The following is a 20,155-nucleotide window of genomic DNA, read 5'->3' as shown; positions in this document are numbered from 1 at the left end:
AGTCAAAAGCTAAAAATAGCTAGGTAGGTCACAATCTCTTTATCGATTTTTGTTACAACGTCATGAACAAGTTAAATATTTCACAGGTAAATATTCATGTGATGTTTATAACGACCTGAACGTAGAGCAGTCGACCTAGATTACCTGTACTGGATTTAAAGGAGAATATTTTATTGACTATACCCCCACTGCGGTTGTTATTCGCAATGTCATTTATACCGATATCTTTACCTGAATTCCGACGCGCTATGTGGATACAAGGCACGCTATAATGACATAAACAAATTTTACTACAGTGTATAGAACAAGGGTTTCATTCAAGAATTTCTATGTTCTGTGTATGTTAATACTTTTAAACGTCAAAACGTTTTGGAGTGACTTTTAAATGACAAACTGAAGATAAAGTGTGTAAGATATTAAATGTTTTCAGGACTTTACCGTTTTGAAAATTCGGCTGCTACCGGGTCTATTAGTGATATTAATACTTAGTGACTTTAATACAGACAAGACTTCTTACTCGAAGGTGAGTTAAATACATATTTCAGAGTGGAAGGTACTGAGGAATGTTAAATATGCGAAAAGGTAGTGGTAGGAGTGTGAAGATCATAAGTGAAGTATACCATAAACATTATTAACATTGTATCAGTTAGGATTTCAGTTATCGACATATGTCTTGAATAAAATATTTAGTGGTATGTGTGTATTGTATGTTTTGTGGAATGTGTGTATTATATGTTTTATGTGGTATTGTGTATGATATGTTTTATGTTGTATGTATCTTATATATGTGTTGTGTGCGTAAATTGTTATAAAGATGTAGGTCATGCAGATATGTTTGTAAGCGGAATAGCATTATGACCTGAATCGAACTTTTGTCTCTATGCCACTTTTATCTGTTCTGAAGTGCATATTGATGCAAGAAGAATATACTTGTATTGATAATAAACGTGAAATAAAAAGAAACTGAAAACGTAGTCAAATGAAAATAAGTTTTTGATGATGATGTAACGGAACGTAACGCGACAAGGTCACGTTACCTTTGCTCTTTACACGTCGCGTCAGTCAGCGGATGGTCTTTTCTTTGTATGAATATCTTATGGTTTCATTGGGCCAGGAACTAGTATCTCTTCAAAGACAAATCAGTTGAATGCTTCTTCGAGAAATCTGGGTCAGATACAATTATTAATATTTTCATTAATATTTAATATATATTTCATGATTGTGTCACGTATGGCATCAATAGCAGGCTTGTTAGATAACATGTGTGAAGTATATTTGTGTACATGTAATGCGTTGTACTCTTTTCTGCAGCGTGGTGTACGTGTGTGCGTGCGTGTGTTTGTGTGTTATTTCGCTTGTGTAATTATTATAAATGTTCGTTTGTGATATTAAATGAGATTGTAACGGCGTTTCTGCGTAAACTGTTTTAGATGTAGGTCATGCAGATATGTATCTAACCGTGATATTTTACATAGTAGTTTTTAGCCGTTTACATATATATCTAGCGCATATGTTTGTAAGATCATATTGATATGAAAAGATTTACATGAAATATGAAAATAAATTGTTGGTAACGAAGCTAAAACGCTGCTCTTTGCAACAAGGTCACGTTAACGTTCGTCGCTCTTTGCAACAAGGTCACGTTAACGTTCGTCGCTCTTTGCGACAGGGTCACGTTAACGTTCGTTGCTCTTTTTGCGTCACATCAGCATGTGGCTAGCTCTGCTCATATTTGTTTTCACTTTAATCTCTATAAATAAAGGGGAAAATGGTTCAGATTGTATCATGCATAGAGCATATATGCAGTTTGCAAGGAAAACGCCGAACTGTTCTCAGATAACAAACTGTTTAGAAAGATTCTGCATAATAGTGGGCTCGGGCACCAACCAGTCCATCGGGATTCTGCAGATGTTACAACACGTAAAAAACATGCGTTGTTCCTACTGTTCTCCACAACATGGTATGAATACATGTTGGATCCAGTGTCATGAAACACTTACTATCAAATTATCTTTTCGTTCTCTCAATACCATTGTGTGCTGAAATATTGACCTTTTGATCTGGAGACGATTGCATAGTTTGGCGCGGTTGTACGAGGCTCTGTCGATTTACAACAAATCAAATGCCAAAGAGACGGATATTTCCACCCACACTTACAACCGGTGACCGGTTCTTTTTCCTGCATACCATATTCTTCAAATGTTGAAAGAAATAAAACGAACTGCATTTCTTTTAAGCACTATTTGATTGAAATATCTGACTCGAGGAAAGGTAACGGGGCGGTACTCTCGTTTAACTGCTTGACGGTAAAATTGACGGCAGAATCTTCCGCAAAACAGCTATCCTCGAGTCAGATCTTCAACTTTTATTCCAGCACCGGCAAAAAGTACGGGAAAATTAATTCCGGTATGCAAGATATTTCTATCCGCATCGCCAATCAGTGAGTCTTACAATATGTCACCTCAAATCATTTTTATCAGCTCAAATAATTCTTTTTTCCATAAAATGATCCTTTATGATTTTTTCAGACTGCAAGCTTTGGTGCAGTAAACTGCACATAATTATGTCAAAAGTAAGTGCCTACTTAACTATTGCATTTTTATGGTCCATTGCCAACTTCCCTTATAATATTTTAGCCGCATTTTTGATGATCCTTTTAATTTAGATTTGACTACTGACATTGTTTGAACTAATTTACTGGAAAATATGGCTAATATGAGGGTTAACATGAAAAGACAAGTCTGAAAAAATATTTCCATTGCCACGTGATATTTGTGTTGTATGGGAGATGTCGATAGATATTCTCACATTTTGCCTTCTTTGCCTCTTGTACAAAGTTGTTAACTTGTGGAAAAAATAGTGTGCAGATCAATAAAAATCAGTAGTTTCTGTCGGTAAAACAAAGTAAAATACTTCCAGTGCATGCAACCTACAAATAAACTTGGATAATATGGCAGTTGACCGATCGACACGGTTCATTTTCCAATACAGGTACTAACAATTGCTTTGCATTAAAACCCAAGGTAGTTTTATGACGGATTATCTTTGAACACCCCAGGACTTATTGGACTCAACTGCCACATTATCAAAGTTTATTAGTACATTTAAAAGTGGTCTAGTATCAAGACGGATTCATATAAACAACACATGTTGTCTATCTACTAACCGCATCTGTATTACTATAATTATTATATCGATTAGCAATACGTAAAGCATAATCTGTCTGCTAACATTATTTATATCATAATCTCTCTGCATAACATTGTTTATGATAATAACAAGCTGTATTTAAAACAACATCTAGTTGTGTGGTCTATCCTTTTTAGCGATATGTAAAACAACACCTGTAATTGTATGATTTCTTACATCAAATGCCGGTCAATAGTGGGTGCTGTTGACCGGTCTATGGTACAACACCGGTTTGCTGATGGGGGGGGGGGGGGGGGGGGGGGAAGGGGGAGACAAGCCATTCAATAAATATATAATATTAATCCTTATAATGCTAGACACGATTGAGTCTGCCTTTGCGACCAGTGTAGTCTGATCATGATCTGTACTGTTCGCCATTTAGTTAGTATCTTTTTGGGAAGCACCCCTTTTTAAAGTTAATTGGAATATCCAAATTGAAAGACAAGTTTATTATAGAAATTTTAAAATTAGCAGGGTAAGGGTTAGTATGTCTACTAGCGATACATGATATTCATGTTAATAGCACTTGTACCTATAAGAACACACGTGGTATATTAAATAGCAGTGTTTAAAACAACATGTTTGAGAGCTCTATGTTTTAGTGGTACATAAAACAACATCTTTTATTTGTCTGTAACAACAGAATGACCTTTGTTAAGCAGTACATAAAACAACAACGTCTGTGGTCTATCTACCAGTGATACGCCCACTACCAACATGCAAAAAGACACATCTTATATGTCTATCCGAGAACACAGCTTAAAACAACATACGAGCTGTATTAATTTGCTGTACTTAAAACCAAAATAAGTTTGTGGTCTGTCTACTAGCGATAATTAAAACCAAGACTGTTACTATTAGCAAAATGTTTTAAACGACATTCTGTTTATATCTGCTAACAGTACTTGAAACAACGTATCTGTCTTTAAACAATAACATTTGTTGGTTATCCGATGTACATTATATTTAAAACAACATAGTTATGTGGTTATCTGCTAACAGCACTTAAAGAAACATAACCGGTTTATAAACTAATACATATGTAGTTCACCAGCTCAAAATCATACTTAAAACAACATGATTATATTTATTTTATTTGAGTCTCATCCATTTACATGAATCAATTTACATAAACATATAAAACACTGCACATTAAATATAATGTAAATGGCCACTCTAGTAAGAATTACAAGAGACTTTATACAAATACTACACCATTTGAGGTATCATATTCCACTTGCAATTAAGTATATATACATTATAAGAATTAGGAAGTGTTCGCTATCGTGCACTGAACAGTGAAGTGCATAAAACAGCCTTAAAAAGATAATTAATAAATTTTGACAAGGAGTTGAAAGATGCACTATATATGTTCCAGTAAAAAGAAATTAAAAACATGTACCACCTCTAATCAGATTAGAGACAGAAAGATTAGCAAACACCTCCTAAAATGATATATAAAAAACAGCAATGCTAAAAAGAGTAATTATAACAATATTTTAAAATACTTTTCAAGCATTAAAATATTATATGTCAGTGATTCCGAACCTACCAAGCAACATCTTGTGTACACTGTATAATTCTGTTGTTAAGGTGCCGAATAACTAGTTTAATAAGCAAAACTAATATTGTCACTATTTTTCGCGCTCGACTATTCTCAGTACTTGATAGTATAATATAAGTTATGAGTAAAACTTTAACATTACAATAAGCATAATCTAAGTCGAAAAGGGGCCATAATTCAGTCAAAATGCTTGGTAGAGTTGTCTGCTCCTGTTTACAGACTGGGGTCATGATGGTAAACAAGTATGCAAAATATGAAAGCAATATCTCAATGGACTTTGAAAATATTTGGGTAGGTACGCAGACTTTAACATTACAATAAGCATAATCTAAGTCGAAAAGGGTCCATAATTCAGTCAAAATGCTTGATAGAGTTTTCTGCTCCTGTTTACAGACTAGGGTCATGATGGTAAACAAGTATGCAAAATATGAAAGCAATATCTCAATGGACTTTGAAAATATTTGGGGAGGTACGCAAACTTTAACCTTCGGGCTAAACAAAAAAAAGAGTCAGAGAACTATACTATAACAATGATTATACGGTTATCTGCAAACAGTACTTAAAGCAACGTAATTATATGGTTATCAGCTTACAGTGTATACTTCTATCAGTATGATTATACTGTTATCTGCTAACAGTAGTTAAAACAACATTATTTAACTGTTGTCTGCTAACAGTAATTGAAGTGACATACGTGTAATTATACGGTTATGTTAACAGTAACGTTTAGCTGCGAACATTACTTAAAACAACATAACTACATATATAAGGTTATGTGCTAACAGTACTTAAATCAACATAATTTCTCTAGAGACCAAATCTTGCATTTAGAGAATATTTTTGTGTTACTCTTTGTGTTCTTATTTGTACTGTATGCGAAATACTATAACCGAGATTTTTTTTGGTTAATAGTGATATTTCCTTGTCTTTTTCCAGACACTATAGAGAAACGAGATTGAAAAAGCTGAACCCAGTTGACAGGAATTGAAAATCTTCGTCTACAAGGATGAAAAAATACGTCGTATGCAAGGTAAGGATAATCTTACACATTCCACTTTATTAACTGTTGTCGTACATTATGCATTCGAACTGCCTAAAGTAACACCCATATAAAAGTTCATATGTAACAATTGACAATACGAAAATAAAAGTATGGTAGGGCTTTTTATCAATACTAAATTAGGTATACCAAATAGGATATATATAATTCTAGTCAATGCAAATGCAAAATACGACCGGTTTAATTATAGTCAATATGAATGCAAAAAATATGGTAGGTTTAGTTAAAGTCAATATTAATGCAAAAATACGATAGGCTTAATAATAGTCAGTTCGAATGCAAAAGAACGATGTGTTTAATTATAGTCAGTAAGAATCTAAAAGTATGATAGGCTTAATTATAGTGAGTTCGAATGCAAAAGAACGATGTGTTTAGTTATAGTCAGTAAGAATCTACTAGGAAGATAGGCTTAATTATAGTCTGTTCGAATGCAAAAGAACAATGTGTTTAATTAAAGTCAGTAAGAATCTAAAAGTACGATAGGCTTAATTATAGTCTGTTCGAATGCAAAAGAACGATATGTTAAATTATAATCAAGTACGAATGCATTGTCAGTACAAATGCAAAAATGCGATAGGTTTAAGGATAGTCAGTACAAATGCAAAAATGCGATAGGCTTAGGATAGTTGTCATTACGAATGCAAAAGTATCCACAGGAGGTATGTTTAAAATTTTGTTTTCTTGTCCTGGTTGCCCAACCACGGCAGCATTCATTTACATAAGTATGAATTTACTATGTCAATGGAATGGTATGAATATAAGTACTTTATATTGTACCTTAATGTGTCAGTTATTTGCATTCACAAGTAAATGTTTTGCCAATGTTCATTAGAGTTGCAAGTTCATAATATTTTTGTTATCTTCCTTTGCCTATCTTGGTTGTCCTGTAAATAGATTAATTCCGATGCTACTCGCTATTCTTTAAAAATTCAGACAGTTGAAATACCTTATATCTATCAAATGCAAATATAGAGCTAGAAAATTAAAAGAAATAGCTAGTCCACTTTTTAATTACGAAATTTCTTAAAAGTAATAAAACATAATTTATCTGGTTTTTAGCTCGACTATACGAAGTATGGAGAGCTATCCTACTTGACCCGGCGTGGGCGTCCGCGTTGGCGTCGGCGTCTTTCCGCGTCCGCACTTTGGTTAAAGTTTTGATGCACTTTCTCTTTATCTTTGTTATTACTTGATGGATTTACTTCAAACTTAAAATAATTGTTCCTCATCATCACCCACATCATGTGACACAAGGGTCATAACTCTAGCACCAATATTTCATAAATTATCCCCCCTTTTTACTTAGAATTTCGGGTTAAAGTTTTGGTGTACTTTCACTTTATCTCAGTTATTACTAAATGGATTTGATACAGACTTAAAATAGTTGTTCAACATCATCGCTTACATCATATGACATAAGGGCCATTACTCTTGCACCAGTATTTCATGAATTATCCACCCTTTTTACTTAGAATTTCAGGTTAAAGTTTTGATGCACTTTCACTCTATCTCAGTTATTATTAAATGGATTTAAGGTATTGGACCCGTAATGGAGTACCTTCTTTTTGAAGAGTATTCATTTCCTACCATAAACCTACTTTGACTGCAATTTTCAGGGGGGCGTCGGTTCAAGCCCCACTGGGAGCAAATTTTTTTCCCATATTTTCCTTTTTTCTAGTAAGTTTTTACTTCTTTCAAGACTTATTATGGATGTATTGTACAAAAGTGGAAAATTTTCATTTTATGAGCGATTTCTTGCTGTTCAAAGTGAATTTACCTCTGAATCAGGAGGGGTAGAGTAAGACATCTTGAAAAATACTGAGTTACATGCGGTAAAAGTTCTCCATTTTGCCTTCATTCTTTAGATTACATATTGTGGAAGAAATGTAGGTAGGTTTTACTTCTGCCGCAAGGTTATTTTTGAATTCAAAACAGGCCCACAGGATTCGACCTTAATGTTTCAATGTTGGAGTTAGAATTCTGTCTCATTAAATCTGTTTACTTGATGCACCCTAGAAAAAAATGATATTTACAGTTTTATTTTGTGTTTTATAATTGTTTACCAATAGTTTGATGTTTCTTTTATCAAAATTAATGCTGTAATGAATTCCCTACAAACGTTTTAGATAGTGGCCATCACATTGAAATTTGTCTCTACTTGAGCTTGAGGAAATACCATAAGTTATACAAAATTTACAAAAAACGGCACGGTAAAATTTGTTTAAAGGCTGATCACTACCAAATAGAATGTAAGCCTCCGCTGGTCTTGTCACAAGTAGTCCAAATATAAATAGTACTAATCTTTTTTTCCTTTCCTAGTGCATTTTCTCGACAGCAACGTGCTTACTTTTACCCTACCGCGTTTCCGTATGTATCACTTTGCATTCTATTGAAATCGGCATGTTTCTATCGCATGCTAGGTAACAATGGCGGCGTAAGAATTTAATGTCTCGAAAAGAGAAATTGAAAGAAGCGAAAAGTAGTAAATTCAGCGGGTTGTATTTAACGAACTGTAGTTTTCTTATATAAAAGTTAACACCCCCTTTTCTTTTTGTTTTTGCAAAGTAGCGATCTAGTTCTTTATGGGAATATAAGTCCCTGAAAATCTGATATGCTAGAAAACGTCGAAAACCGTTATGAACTAAGTGGATTTTATATGAAATAAAGACCAGTTGGATTTAGTGGTGTTCAGCCTTTAAAATTTGCAACACAGTGCGAAACATGGTCAACTTTAAGAATATACCAAGCAAATGCTATTTTATAAACTTTACTATTAGGGGTTCAATACCTTAATTCAAACTTAAAATAGTTGTTCAACATCATCACTCACGTCATATGTCATAAGGGCCATAACTCTTGCACCATTATTTCATGAATTTTCCCCCTTTTACTTATAATTTCAAGTTAAAGTTTTGATGCACTTTCACTCTAACTCAGTTATAACTGAATGGATTTGATTCAGACTTAAAATAGTTGTTCCACCTTATCACCCACATCATGTGACACAAAGTCCATAACTTTGGCACCAATTTTTCATGAATTATGCCCCTTTTACATAGAATTAAAGGTTAATTTTGATGCATTTTCACTATATCTCAGGTTATTACTAAATAGATTTGATTCAACATGACACAACCTTCATCACTCTTGCACCAATATTTCATGAATTATACCCCCTATTTTCTAAGAATTATACTTAATATTTAATGTTTTGATACACTTGATTCTTATCTCTCTTATTACTTAATACTTTTGACACAGACTCAAGCTATTATCCAATATTTCATCCACGTTGGAGTCATTGAACACTCCAGTGACAGCTCCAGCTTCGTCAAATGTGCCCAGTTTCACTATCCAGCATCGAAATAGTCGAGCGCGCTGTCTCCTGTGACAGCTCTTGTTTTGTAATGGCTCTTGTTTGTCTTTGAATAAAGCTTTACAGCTTTTTGTGGAATAAAATCAGTATTGGCTCCTCTTATATAACGCTTACTGAGGTTCACTTTAGATTACAAGGGAAATAAGTCTTGAGCAGTAAACGATTCTCATAATTGAGTTGTTTCCCTTCCAGTATATGAAAACTCGTAATTCCACCGTGTGCGTTCTTGCGTCATGCAATGCATGGGCGGAGGTAAGGCTTAAGAAGAGCATTAATACACAAATAATAAGTAAAAAGCTAGTTGCCACGGTCATTTTAGCGATCCCAAGATCCTGCAGACTGATCACGGTCTGCACTGTTCGCTATTCAGTCAGTAAATTTTCAGTGAAAAACCCTTTGAATAAGAAGTGGTTCTGTCCAAATTGAATGATGGAACAGTCCATTTTAGAAATTTAGCAGGGTAAAGGTTAATGTGGAAAAAAAACAATGACAGCCATAATCCCATGGTCTTTCAAGTTTTAAGGATTGCATGATCTTATAATTATACATGTGATCATTCAGCTTAAATATACATAAAGTTAAACTATCCCTATAAATGTAAAATGCCCTCTTATTTTCGAAAATATGAAATCATTATGGAAACAATAATTTATCAATATTCTTTGGTCATACCTAAAATATGCAGGATACTTCTGGTACAGTCAACGGTTTTGTTAATTTCCAATTGTCTATGAAATGAAACAAGTATATTTCATAACACAGATACATATACATCGAAATAGAGAGAGCATAAATATATAATTACAAACAATTAAACAGTCACGATAACAAACATATTTGAGCCGCGCCATGAGAAAACCAACATAGTGGCTTTGCGACCAGAATAGATCCAGACTAGCCTGCGCATCCGCACAGTCTGGTCAGGTTCCATGCTGTTCGCTTCTAAAGCCTATTGCAATTAGAAAAACCGTTAGCGAACAGCATGGATCCTGACCAGACTGCGCGGACGCGCAGGCTGGTCTGGATCCATGCTGGCCGCAAAGCCACTGTGTTGGTTTTCTCATGGCGCGGCTCATTTTGCAAGATACATAATGGTGTAAATGAACGACTACAACGTCCTATATGATGGGATGAGTTTCGTGATGTTTTGGAATGCTCTGAGGAAATAATGTATCCCATTAAAATTCTGTACACGATCAAATAAGTACAAATTTAAATGAAGATCAGTGGGTCATGCAATGGATATATTTCTTTATGTCATACGAAGGCTTCCTTGCATGAAAAAATCAACGCCCCGAATGAGGCTCTAACCCACATAAGAGAGGGGGCATTAGAAAATAACAGCCTATGAAGATTGTATTACGCTTTGATTGTAAGGAAGGAGACTACATATTAATGCTTGCTCATGTCCTCATGGGCTATTCTCTATACTGGAACTTAAAACTTGAACACTGTAACAATTATACATCTATTATTTTCTTTCAATCCACAAATAATTTCTCTCTGTACTAATACTACAAAACTTAACCTATGTTGTTCAAAACTTCGAGACAAGCTTATTTCCAGCAAATCGTCTTATAACGTTTTAGCATTGTTCGCATTGTTTAAATTAATGGTATGCTCTGAAATGATCAAAACTGCAACATCTTAAGATTTGAAAGGATGTATCTTGAAAGATTTTCTCGTGTGTAATGCATAATTAAATAAGGATTTAAAGCTAAGAAAAGGATTAAGAGAATAATATTAATTAATGTTTTTTTTTTAAATGTTTCCGTTCATGAGCAAAATGTCATTTTTAATCTTAGATGGAAATATTGAGTATCTTTCTTAGAAGTTATGGCAAAAAAGCCTTTGGCCTTTCCAACGAGTATGTTAGCCTTGCCTGTGGCTCGAGTCAGCAAGGACTTGATAATACAACATCATGTCACGTAGATTGTAACTACGCAAAACGGAGTCGCACGCCTTGTTGTAGTCTTGGCAAATCTCCATCCAACTTAATTTCATAAATACATTTTCACCGCTATGGAAAATAAAAAAAAAATATCAAAAAAAAAAATCGCAGAACTGACACTTCCATCTGGCGTAGAAAAAAACATCAGACTGACTTAAAGCACAGGCGATTGAAATTCTATAAAATAAGACTCCAGAAGTCTTTCTTTTACAAAGACACTCCCATATACGAGGGGCGTTCAATAAATAATGTTACTCCGCGTGTAGTTCCGTAACCGGTGTTTATTTTTAGATGCGGTTTTCGGCACATTATAGAGCAATTTATTGGGAACAGAATGCCTTATGAATGAAATAATCAGTAGATTCAAAGTACAGATATTATAATAATTTGAGTGAGGAGTTCCCAGGTGTACCGGACCATAGCACAAATAATTATAACTTAGCTTTGTCCTGGGCATCCAGGGTCTCAGAAAAAGAGAATAACTTGTAAAATCACAAATTCTATTATTTTTCTACGAGATACAGCAAATTGTAATGAGATTGAATTGTTTTTTTTTTAACTGCTTATTGCGTTTTTCATTTTACAATACAAGCTAAAATACCTAAAACTCGAGGTTGATTCTATCTGGAATGAGTCTCGAGAGTGATTTATCGAAAGTGTAAGCACTTGTTTCGCAATCGAGAATTAAGTTAGTATATCAATGTGAAGTACAAGATTTTTTTCAATGATGAACATCACGCCTGACAAAACTGAAGAGGCTTATTGTATTCAACTTATCATTTTTCGTGTAAAAATATACATACACCATTTAATACTGCTATCATTTTTAGCTCATCTGATTTTTTGAAAAAAAAATGATGAGTTATTGTCATCACTTGATCGGTGTCGGCGTCGGCGTAGGTGTCGGTGTCGGCGTCGGCGTCGGCATTGCCTGGTTAAGTTTTATGTTTAGATCAGCTTTTCTCCTAAACTATCAAAGGTATTGCTTTGAAACTTGGAACATTTGTTCACCATCAATAGCTGACCCTGTACAGCAAGAAACATAACTCCATCCTGCTTATTGCAAGAATTATGGCCACTTTTGGACTTAGAAAATATCAGATTTCTTGGTTAAGTTTTATGTTTAGATCAACTTTTCTCCTAAACTATCAAAGCTATTGCTTTTAAACTTGCAACACTTGTTCACCATCATAAGCTGACCCTGTACATCAAGAAACGTAACTCCATCCTGCTTTTTTTCAAGAATTATTGCCCCTTTTGGACATAGAAAATCAAATTTCTTGGTTAAGTTTTATGTTTAGGTCAGCTTTTCTCATAAACTATCAAAGCTATTTCTTTAAAACTTGCAACATTTGTTCACCATCATAAGCTGACCATGTACAGCAAGAAACATAACTCTGTCCTGCTTTTTGCAAGAATTATGGCCCCTTTTGGACTTAGAAAATATCAGATTTATTGGTTAACTTTTATGTTTAGGTCAGCTTTTCTCCTAAACTATTTAAGCTATTGCTTTGAAACTGCAACAGTTGTCCGCCATCATAAGCTGACTCTGTTCATGAAGAAACGTAACTCCATCCTGTTTTTTGCAAGAATTATGGCCCTTTTTGGACTTAGAAAATCATGGGTAGGACAATTTTTCTATTATACAAAAAAAAATCAGATGAGCGTCAGCACCCGCAAGGCGGTGCTCTTGTTTTTATTTTGGTTTTCAATTTTTTATGTAAAGATATTGATTTTGTTTCAACTGTTTAAACTGAAAATTGAACTACAGTATATATATATATACTAGTTGTTGAATAGTAGAATCAAGGAATTGCATATTACAATCACAACATTTTGGACATAAAATGGTCCAGTATACCCGAGTACACCTCACTCAATTGTTTATAATTTTACTTTGAATCTATCGGTTTTTATTATTCTTATGGCATTTTGTTTCAAATACATTGCTTGATAATGTGCAGACAACCGCATTTAAAAATAACCAACGGTTACGGAACTACGTACGGAGTAACATTACTTTTTGAACGCCCCTGGTATAAGTTTCAGACTCCTGTCATCGGCATAGCGCCCTGTAGGCACTACAGACACGGGCCTACACGGTTGCATCAAAAATGAAATAAAAGTTAATACCTAAAGATGCAATAAAAACATAAGGGATGTGAGCTGAGGGACTTAATAGGCTTTATTACCTAAATGATATATGGCAATAACTGAATAATGCTGTAAAAGATATTATAAAATTAAGCAATTCTCAAAAAAAAACAGCCGCGGAATTTCAAGTAGGCCTAATTCAGGTCGTAACATAGGCATCGCGTGCTTATACACAAACAGTTCCATATTTTAAAGAAATCTCGCAGATGCGGTGTATTTTTTCAACCAGACCACAAATAGTTTTGCTCGTTATAATGTCTTAAATAGCCTAAAATGCACCATCAAAATTAGCCCTGACATCTGTAGTCGTCATAACACGTTATTCAGATTCAGAAGCTGTAGAACAATGATTATAAAAGTTTCCTATTGATAGTCTGGAAACAGTGGCAGATAACTTGAACAAAGGTATATCGTTGTCAATGCTCGTCAAGTTAGCGTCATGCGTTAAAATTACAGAGGCTGAGTGGCAAACTTAACATCAAGTCGAAAATAAATTAGAGATGCGCTAGACTGACCCATTTAAAAATGATACGTGCCCCGGGAGCTATACGCCCGTGTATTGAAAAGTCAGATATTTTTTTTAAAGCGTCCTATGGTAGCCAGAACGGGATAGTAATCTCAATACCTTTCGAAATAGACTCTTGAAATCATCTTGTTGTCATTAAGTTCCCGTAAAAATCATTTCATTCATAATTCTACCATTTAACCTTGTAGTATTTTGTTTACTACGAGATAGTCACAAATAGGTTGTGCGCATGCCACGATACGTCACTAATTGGCAAATTGTCCAATAAGAAAGATTTATGTAAATAACCTTCAAGCGTCATGACAACATTACCTTATATGGGAGATCATGTGATCAGTGAGGGCAGTCACGAATGAGGTAAATGAAGTAATGTTACTATCAATAGTAACAGTGACTCATGCCGGCGAATAAGTCACTTTGTATAAAAGTAATGTAGGTATATTCCTGTTTCAAAATCAAGTGACTCACCAGAAGAAGTAGTGATTCCCGAAATTACAAAAACTACGGGTGTGAGACTGTGTTTTTAAAAAACAGTTTAGTTTGATATAAAAGGAATATCTTTCAAATTCATATAATGTATACGGAAATGGAAGGAGAATCGAAATATCACGTGGCGAATATACTGTCAAATTTGTCTAATGGCGGACATGCGGCCGTTCAAGTAAACACAGTAAGCTTTTTGCATTTATTGTTCATTCATTCAGCAAAGAAATGTATCGTTATTTTATATGTCTTTTCCTTCCAAAATCACAATTAAACAGCATAAATACGCGTCCGTCGTTGTTTCTTAACTTCCCTAATTGATGCCGACAAAAAGTCCTTTGTTCTGGACGTCGGCTTTCCTTTGAAGTTTGGCGGTATTAAGAATGTACTGTAAATTGTTGTTTACATGAAAGTAGGTCAGTTAAGAGTATCTGCTTGAGTAGGCAGGAGGGGATGACATCACCCCTACATGTATATAGCTTGACTAACTACTAGGACATGTAAGCATAGGCTCATTTCAAATGCATGTTCTCAACTGATGAGCAGTGTTTTCACGTGTTCATAAATGATTGAAATAAATAAGAAAAATAAATAAATTATTTTAATTAACAAACGGGATATACAATTAAAATAAAAAATGATGTGGAATTATTCATGCAGGGTCAGTTTATAATTATATTTCAACATGTGCTGTCAAGACTGATAAGCATTTTATGTTGTTTTGTTTTTTTACTATTTATTCTTATGAACATTTGTGATAGAAATATTTTAAGAGTTTTGAAGAAAACCTTTTGCATCCTGTAACTGATGAGTTAATTTAACTATTAATAATTTACACAGAGGTCTATCATACATGTCATATATATATTTAATATATATTTGATTTTTAATGCAATTTCATTTTTCTGTTTTCAGTATGCTACACCAGCATTTTCAAGTGGTATATCAGCAAGTAGCACTTCAACGCTCACGCCTACCACCTTGAGCAACCTTGAACAGACATTTATCGAGCTGCAGTCAGTGCCAAGCCGTACCATGCAGAACCCCATTACTCAGAGTGGCTTCGTGCCACCTATTGTTCACTCAGCGCTACAGTCGGACAATGATCTTTATAGTGACAGTAGTAGCAACCTCAGCGCAGACGACTACTTGCCATCTGCACCGAAGAAAGTCAAAATCGGGGATAAGACAACTACCATCATGTCTAAGTACGAAATAGAAAATCCCCAAAGAAAGACACACAGACGACAGATTCGAGAAGATGAAGTAAGTTTACAAAATTTTTGCATTTTAAAAGTAAAATGTACTGTATCTTATGCATACATAGCAACTCCATTGTAATCAGAAGTTCGCAAAATGTTCTAAAGGAGAAATGTGCAGAAATATTTTACAAGTTCACAACATGAATGCTTAGAAAAGAACCAATATTATTTTAAGTGAGATAAATCAAAATGTATAATATCTTGCACTCAAAATACCTGTGAAACCACAAAAACCGAGAAGAACGATACCTGTTATATTTTGAATTCTTTGCATATTTTTAGATGTGGTCACTGATTAATCAATCAGCTATGTCATTTTGTAATCAACATTCCTCAATCAAACATCAAAACTGGCAAGTTTTATTTGTCAGTTTTTATTATTACTGACAATATACCTGAGTTTTGCACTTCAGAGTGATTATTTGTTGCAAATTTAATAATTTAGCAACACATAAATGTTTGTCAGGCATGAAAGCTTTTATTTTCCAATATATTGTCAACTTAAGCATTTTTACCTGTATGAGTCATACAATACATTGTGGTTAAGACTGCCAGGGTTTAAAATAATCTGTCCTCTACCTAGTCTATAGCTGGTTTGTAAAGCATGATGTAATGTTACTAAAAATAGATTTATCCAGGTAAAAGATTTACAAGTGTACAAACTGTTGAACACAAGGTTTTATTATAATGGGTTGGTAAATCAATATGGAAATAAGTATAAGTATATTGATAACTTAAGCATTCTTGCATCTTTCTGTCACAAAACACCTTTCTTTGAATTCATGCTAAGGTTTAAGAGCTTATTGCAATGCTGTCTCTCCTTACTTCAGATATCACCAGAAGAAGCGGCACGCAGAAATCTCCGACGTGAACGAAACAAGGTTGCTGCAGCAAAATGTCGTCAGCGACGAGTTGATCACACAAATAGGTTATTGAATGTAAGTGTTGATACTTGACAAATAGTACTTGACCCCCGCCTATCACATGGCGTTCTGATATATCTGATAAAGTTGCTGATGTTTGTTTGATCATCTAGATAGTAAGAACATGTATAAGGTTCATCATATAATGCTTGTATGTTCTTCAAATAAAGTTCTTTTGAACTTCATTTATCCTATTATTATAACACTTTGCGATATATTTAACTTTTTCTGACATAAAACTGTTTGAGTAAAGATAAAAAAATTTATCATAGAATTTCATTTTGTATACAGCTTCAGAAAAAAAATTTGATTTATACAGTTTGTATGTCTTTAAAAAATATGTTGGAAAAGTATTAATTTGCAACATTTATTATTATCTGTTTAGGAAACTGACAAGTTGGAAGCTGAGGGGCAGGCAATTGAACAAGAAATTCAGGCATTACAGCAAGAAAAAGATCAACTGGAGTTTATTCTGCAGGCCCATAATCCAATCTGCAAAATTAACGGCAGTCATCCTAACAGCAGTCATCTCTCCGTCAAGGTTAAACGGGAGTTAGAGCGAGACCAGCCGCAAAACTTAACCGTGTCAACATCTAGTGAATCTAAGAAGGAAGTGCCAGCTTTTACATCTAGACCATCAAGTTTGTCACTTCTGAAACGCGATTTGAAAAGTGAACTTGTGTCGGCCGGCGTTTCAATAACGACTCCATCAAGTGGGTTTTACAGCATAACGCTGGACACTATGGTAGATCATACAGGGTTAACTCCATTGACTGGAAGTTTAGGACATACAGGTCTTACACCTATAACAAGTATGCCACAGTCTTGCAGTAGTGAAGTAACAAAAAAACAGTCAACATCTAGTGAAAGTTCTGATGGCATGAAGTCGCCATCAAATCTAATCACATTGTAGGTCTTGTAAACTTAAGTTTTTTTATATAAGTATTATTTAATGTGTAAGCCTTTTTTCATGTCTTGAATAATGTTGCCTGTCAATGAAAAGTGAATGACTGTTTGAGAAACTTATTTTGTAAAATAAATTTTTGTTTCATACTTTGACAGAAGGAAAATTAAAAACATTCATTTTAAGTTTGGTGTTAACCACCTATTCTTTTGCATACATAGGCAACTCCAGTATTTGTTGGGAACGTCAAAGTATCTACTTAATAAATCTGAAAAATAAATGGATCTGATTATATTTACATTTTTACAATTTAAATTTCATTGTCATTTTTGAGAAAAAATAAGGGTTTCACCTGTAAATAATTAAAGTTCACTCATTTGTCGCCTTATCATCTGCCATTGTATATCAATGTTCAAAACTCTCGGCTTATATTCCATGCTTCATTTTTAATTTGCTGCTGGTCGGTGTTACTGTTGTTTTCAATTTTTGTTGTTTTATTATTAGTGCTACATGTATAAGTACGACTAAAGTATGGGCATACAAGTTTGGCTGTATGTATTGTTAAATTTTATATATAAACTGCACATTGGGTGGTAGATTGTCGCCCCATTGTAAAAGTAGAAGCCAGTATCTTGTTTTGAAAGTTTCATGCTATTGTCAATTGTGTATTTGCCTATTTGAATCAAAGAATCACAATGTCAACTTGCATTAGGTGTAAAAAAATGTCTTTTTTTTTTTAGTTGTACATTGCGTATTTTGATCGTTTGAAAAAAAAACTCTTCCGATATTAAAGTGCTAATTCTGTAACTGGTATGACTGTATCATGTGCATTATTATTATAGTGTTGAAATATTTTAAATATTTGGTTTGCAGCTAGTTTTCAGGTTATTATTAAATTGTCTTCCGTGTTCGAAAATGTGCTCAGAAGAAAAGCAATACAGTAACTTTGTGTTTTGACAAAATGTGTAAAAGTGTTACTGTTTATCATAGACTTGCTTGTATATACTTAAGCAACCACATGACCATTGTTTCTTACAGAAAAGATAGAATTGGTGTTTTTTTTTTATTGCTTTTGCATCATAATTTACATAATATATGGCCTAAAACTTCATTGTTACAAAAAATATCTTGGTTTATAGAATAATAGACTATGAAATTTCAAAATTAAAAAACTGGGTTTTACATTAGATGAAAATGTAACTGTTTTCTAAACATGAATAGATAAATGTATTTGTATGTTAAAGGTTAGGCTATTATGTTTCCCCAGTGGCTGTGCCAGGGTTTTATTTGTAATGTGAAACATTATATCCATACTTCACTTACATTACTTTGAAGTTTGTTTAGATATTCTACATCAAAGAAATTTTCCTGCTGTAAAAATTTCAGTAAACATTTGCTTGTTTGTTTCAAAATGGATGTACCAGTATGTGTTTTATGTATTTTGTATGAGCAATGTAACGTTACAGTCTTTATAGTAAATATACTTTTTAAGTTTACACTTCAGTGATTTTTGTGGGATGTAATAGAAAAGGGGTTTTAACTTTTAAAAGTAGGAAGTTATACAGAAAAGAATTGGTTGAAAAAAATGCTAGAATGTGAGAATCGGGCCCAGGTTAAAATTTAACGTTTTCCAGTACCGAGTTGAATTATTTGAAATTGACCAGTTGCAAGGCAGCATTCACTGACTGGTTTTCAGAGTTCAGCCTTGAAATTGACCGATGGCAGGCAGCATTCACTGACTGGTTTCTAAATTCATTTAAAATGACCTTTCGGGCTTATATCTCAAATTCCAAACATAAGTGTGGTAATTTCTAGAAAATATTTTGATTTAGATAAATTCCATTTTATGTGCGCATGTTGGCTTTTGAGTCATTTTACAATTATATTAAATTGGTGCTATTTTCCAGGGTTGAGTCATAATTTTTTTTCATAATATAATACCGCTTTGAAAAACGGAAATTTATTCAACAGACTTTGTTGTACACTTTGTATCAATTGTTTAGGCAGGTTAAATCGTCAAGTTACTGAGCAGCACAAAACAAATGTGGCAATACATGTACTACGTTCTTGAATATTAATTTTGTTATCTTTATATGAAATTAAAAATGTGAAATACACATTATGTTTGTCTTTGCTCCAAGTCATTTTTTTTTTTTTGGATTTAACGTCGCACCGACACATGATAGAGGGGCAAGTGATTTTAAGTCAGTGACCTTAACCACTTGGCCACGGAGGCCCCTGCTGCAAGTCATAGCTGTCAACCAATTTATATGTTCAACAGAGAGTGTTTTGATTCTTGGTTATTGAAAGTGACCCTTAGAGCCATGCGAAATACATCATAAGATGGTATGCTGAAAACATGTTCTTTGTTAATGGTGGTGCACGAATCAGTATTTTAGGTATATAACAATTACAAAGGTATTCATAAATTAAGACAAGGTAGAGCCTAGAATATCAGAAAAATACTGCTGCCGTTTTTCTTGCAAGTAAAACAGATGCGAAACGCGGAAGTACAACCGTAATAGCCGTGTTGGCTTCTAATTAGTGTCAGCGAAATAAAAAATCTTTGCCGAATTCTTAAGTTTATGAGCTTTTGTTAATTTTAATTTAAAAAAGCCAAGCCACTATACATAGTATTTATACAAACCACGGGTACGTTACGGCCAATTACTTTCATTCTTTGGGATAAAAAGTCCTAAGATACGAATGTTTTATATAGTTAACTTACGTCAATGGGTGTTTCAGTTGAATAATTTTCTGGCG

General features: G+C 33.9%; 1 protein-coding gene across 3 annotated transcripts; it reads left to right on the top strand.

Annotated features, from left to right (window-relative positions):
- Nucleotides 1-255: 255 nt before the first annotated feature.
- Nucleotides 256-19,509, top strand: LOC123537144 (fos-related antigen 1-like). 3 transcript variants are annotated; one of them, XM_045320742.2, is made up of 5 exons: nucleotides 256-523; nucleotides 5,690-5,783; nucleotides 15,219-15,569; nucleotides 16,396-16,503; nucleotides 16,874-19,509. In XM_045320742.2, the coding sequence occupies exons 2-5, from the start codon at nucleotides 5,760-5,762 to the stop codon at nucleotides 17,399-17,401; spliced, it is 1,011 nt and encodes a 336-aa protein (XP_045176677.1). In that variant the 5' UTR covers nucleotides 256-523; nucleotides 5,690-5,759; the 3' UTR covers nucleotides 17,402-19,509. The 3 variants fall into 3 exon arrangements, with proteins under 3 accessions (XP_045176677.1, XP_045176661.1, XP_045176668.1); XM_045320726.2 differs by lacking the exons at nucleotides 256-523; nucleotides 5,690-5,783 and adding an exon at nucleotides 14,265-14,490; XM_045320733.2 differs by lacking the exons at nucleotides 256-523; nucleotides 5,690-5,783 and adding an exon at nucleotides 14,807-14,964.
- The last annotated feature ends 646 nt before the right edge of the window (nucleotides 19,510-20,155 follow it).

The sequence above is a fragment of the Mercenaria mercenaria genome, chromosome 1 (genome assembly GCF_021730395.1).
Source record: "Mercenaria mercenaria strain notata chromosome 1, MADL_Memer_1, whole genome shotgun sequence".
Lineage (NCBI taxonomy): Eukaryota > Metazoa > Mollusca > Bivalvia > Venerida > Veneridae > Mercenaria > Mercenaria mercenaria.
Note: the sequence above shows the minus strand (reverse complement) of the source record. Positions and strands in the feature narration are given on the sequence as shown.

What these genes read in the sequence shown, in the direction of transcription:
- LOC123537144 (XM_045320726.2), top strand. Translation starts at nt 14,395, where the DNA reads ATGTATACGGAAATGGAAGGAGAATCGAAATATCACGTGGCGAATATA. An exon ending in GACAGATTCGAGAAGATGAA is followed by an intron (nt 15,570 to 16,395) that starts GTAAGTTTACAA and finishes TCCTTACTTCAG; the next exon opens with ATATCACCAGAAGAAGCGGC. An exon ending in ACACAAATAGGTTATTGAAT is followed by an intron (nt 16,504 to 16,873) that starts GTAAGTGTTGAT and finishes TTATCTGTTTAG; the next exon opens with GAAACTGACAAGTTGGAAGC.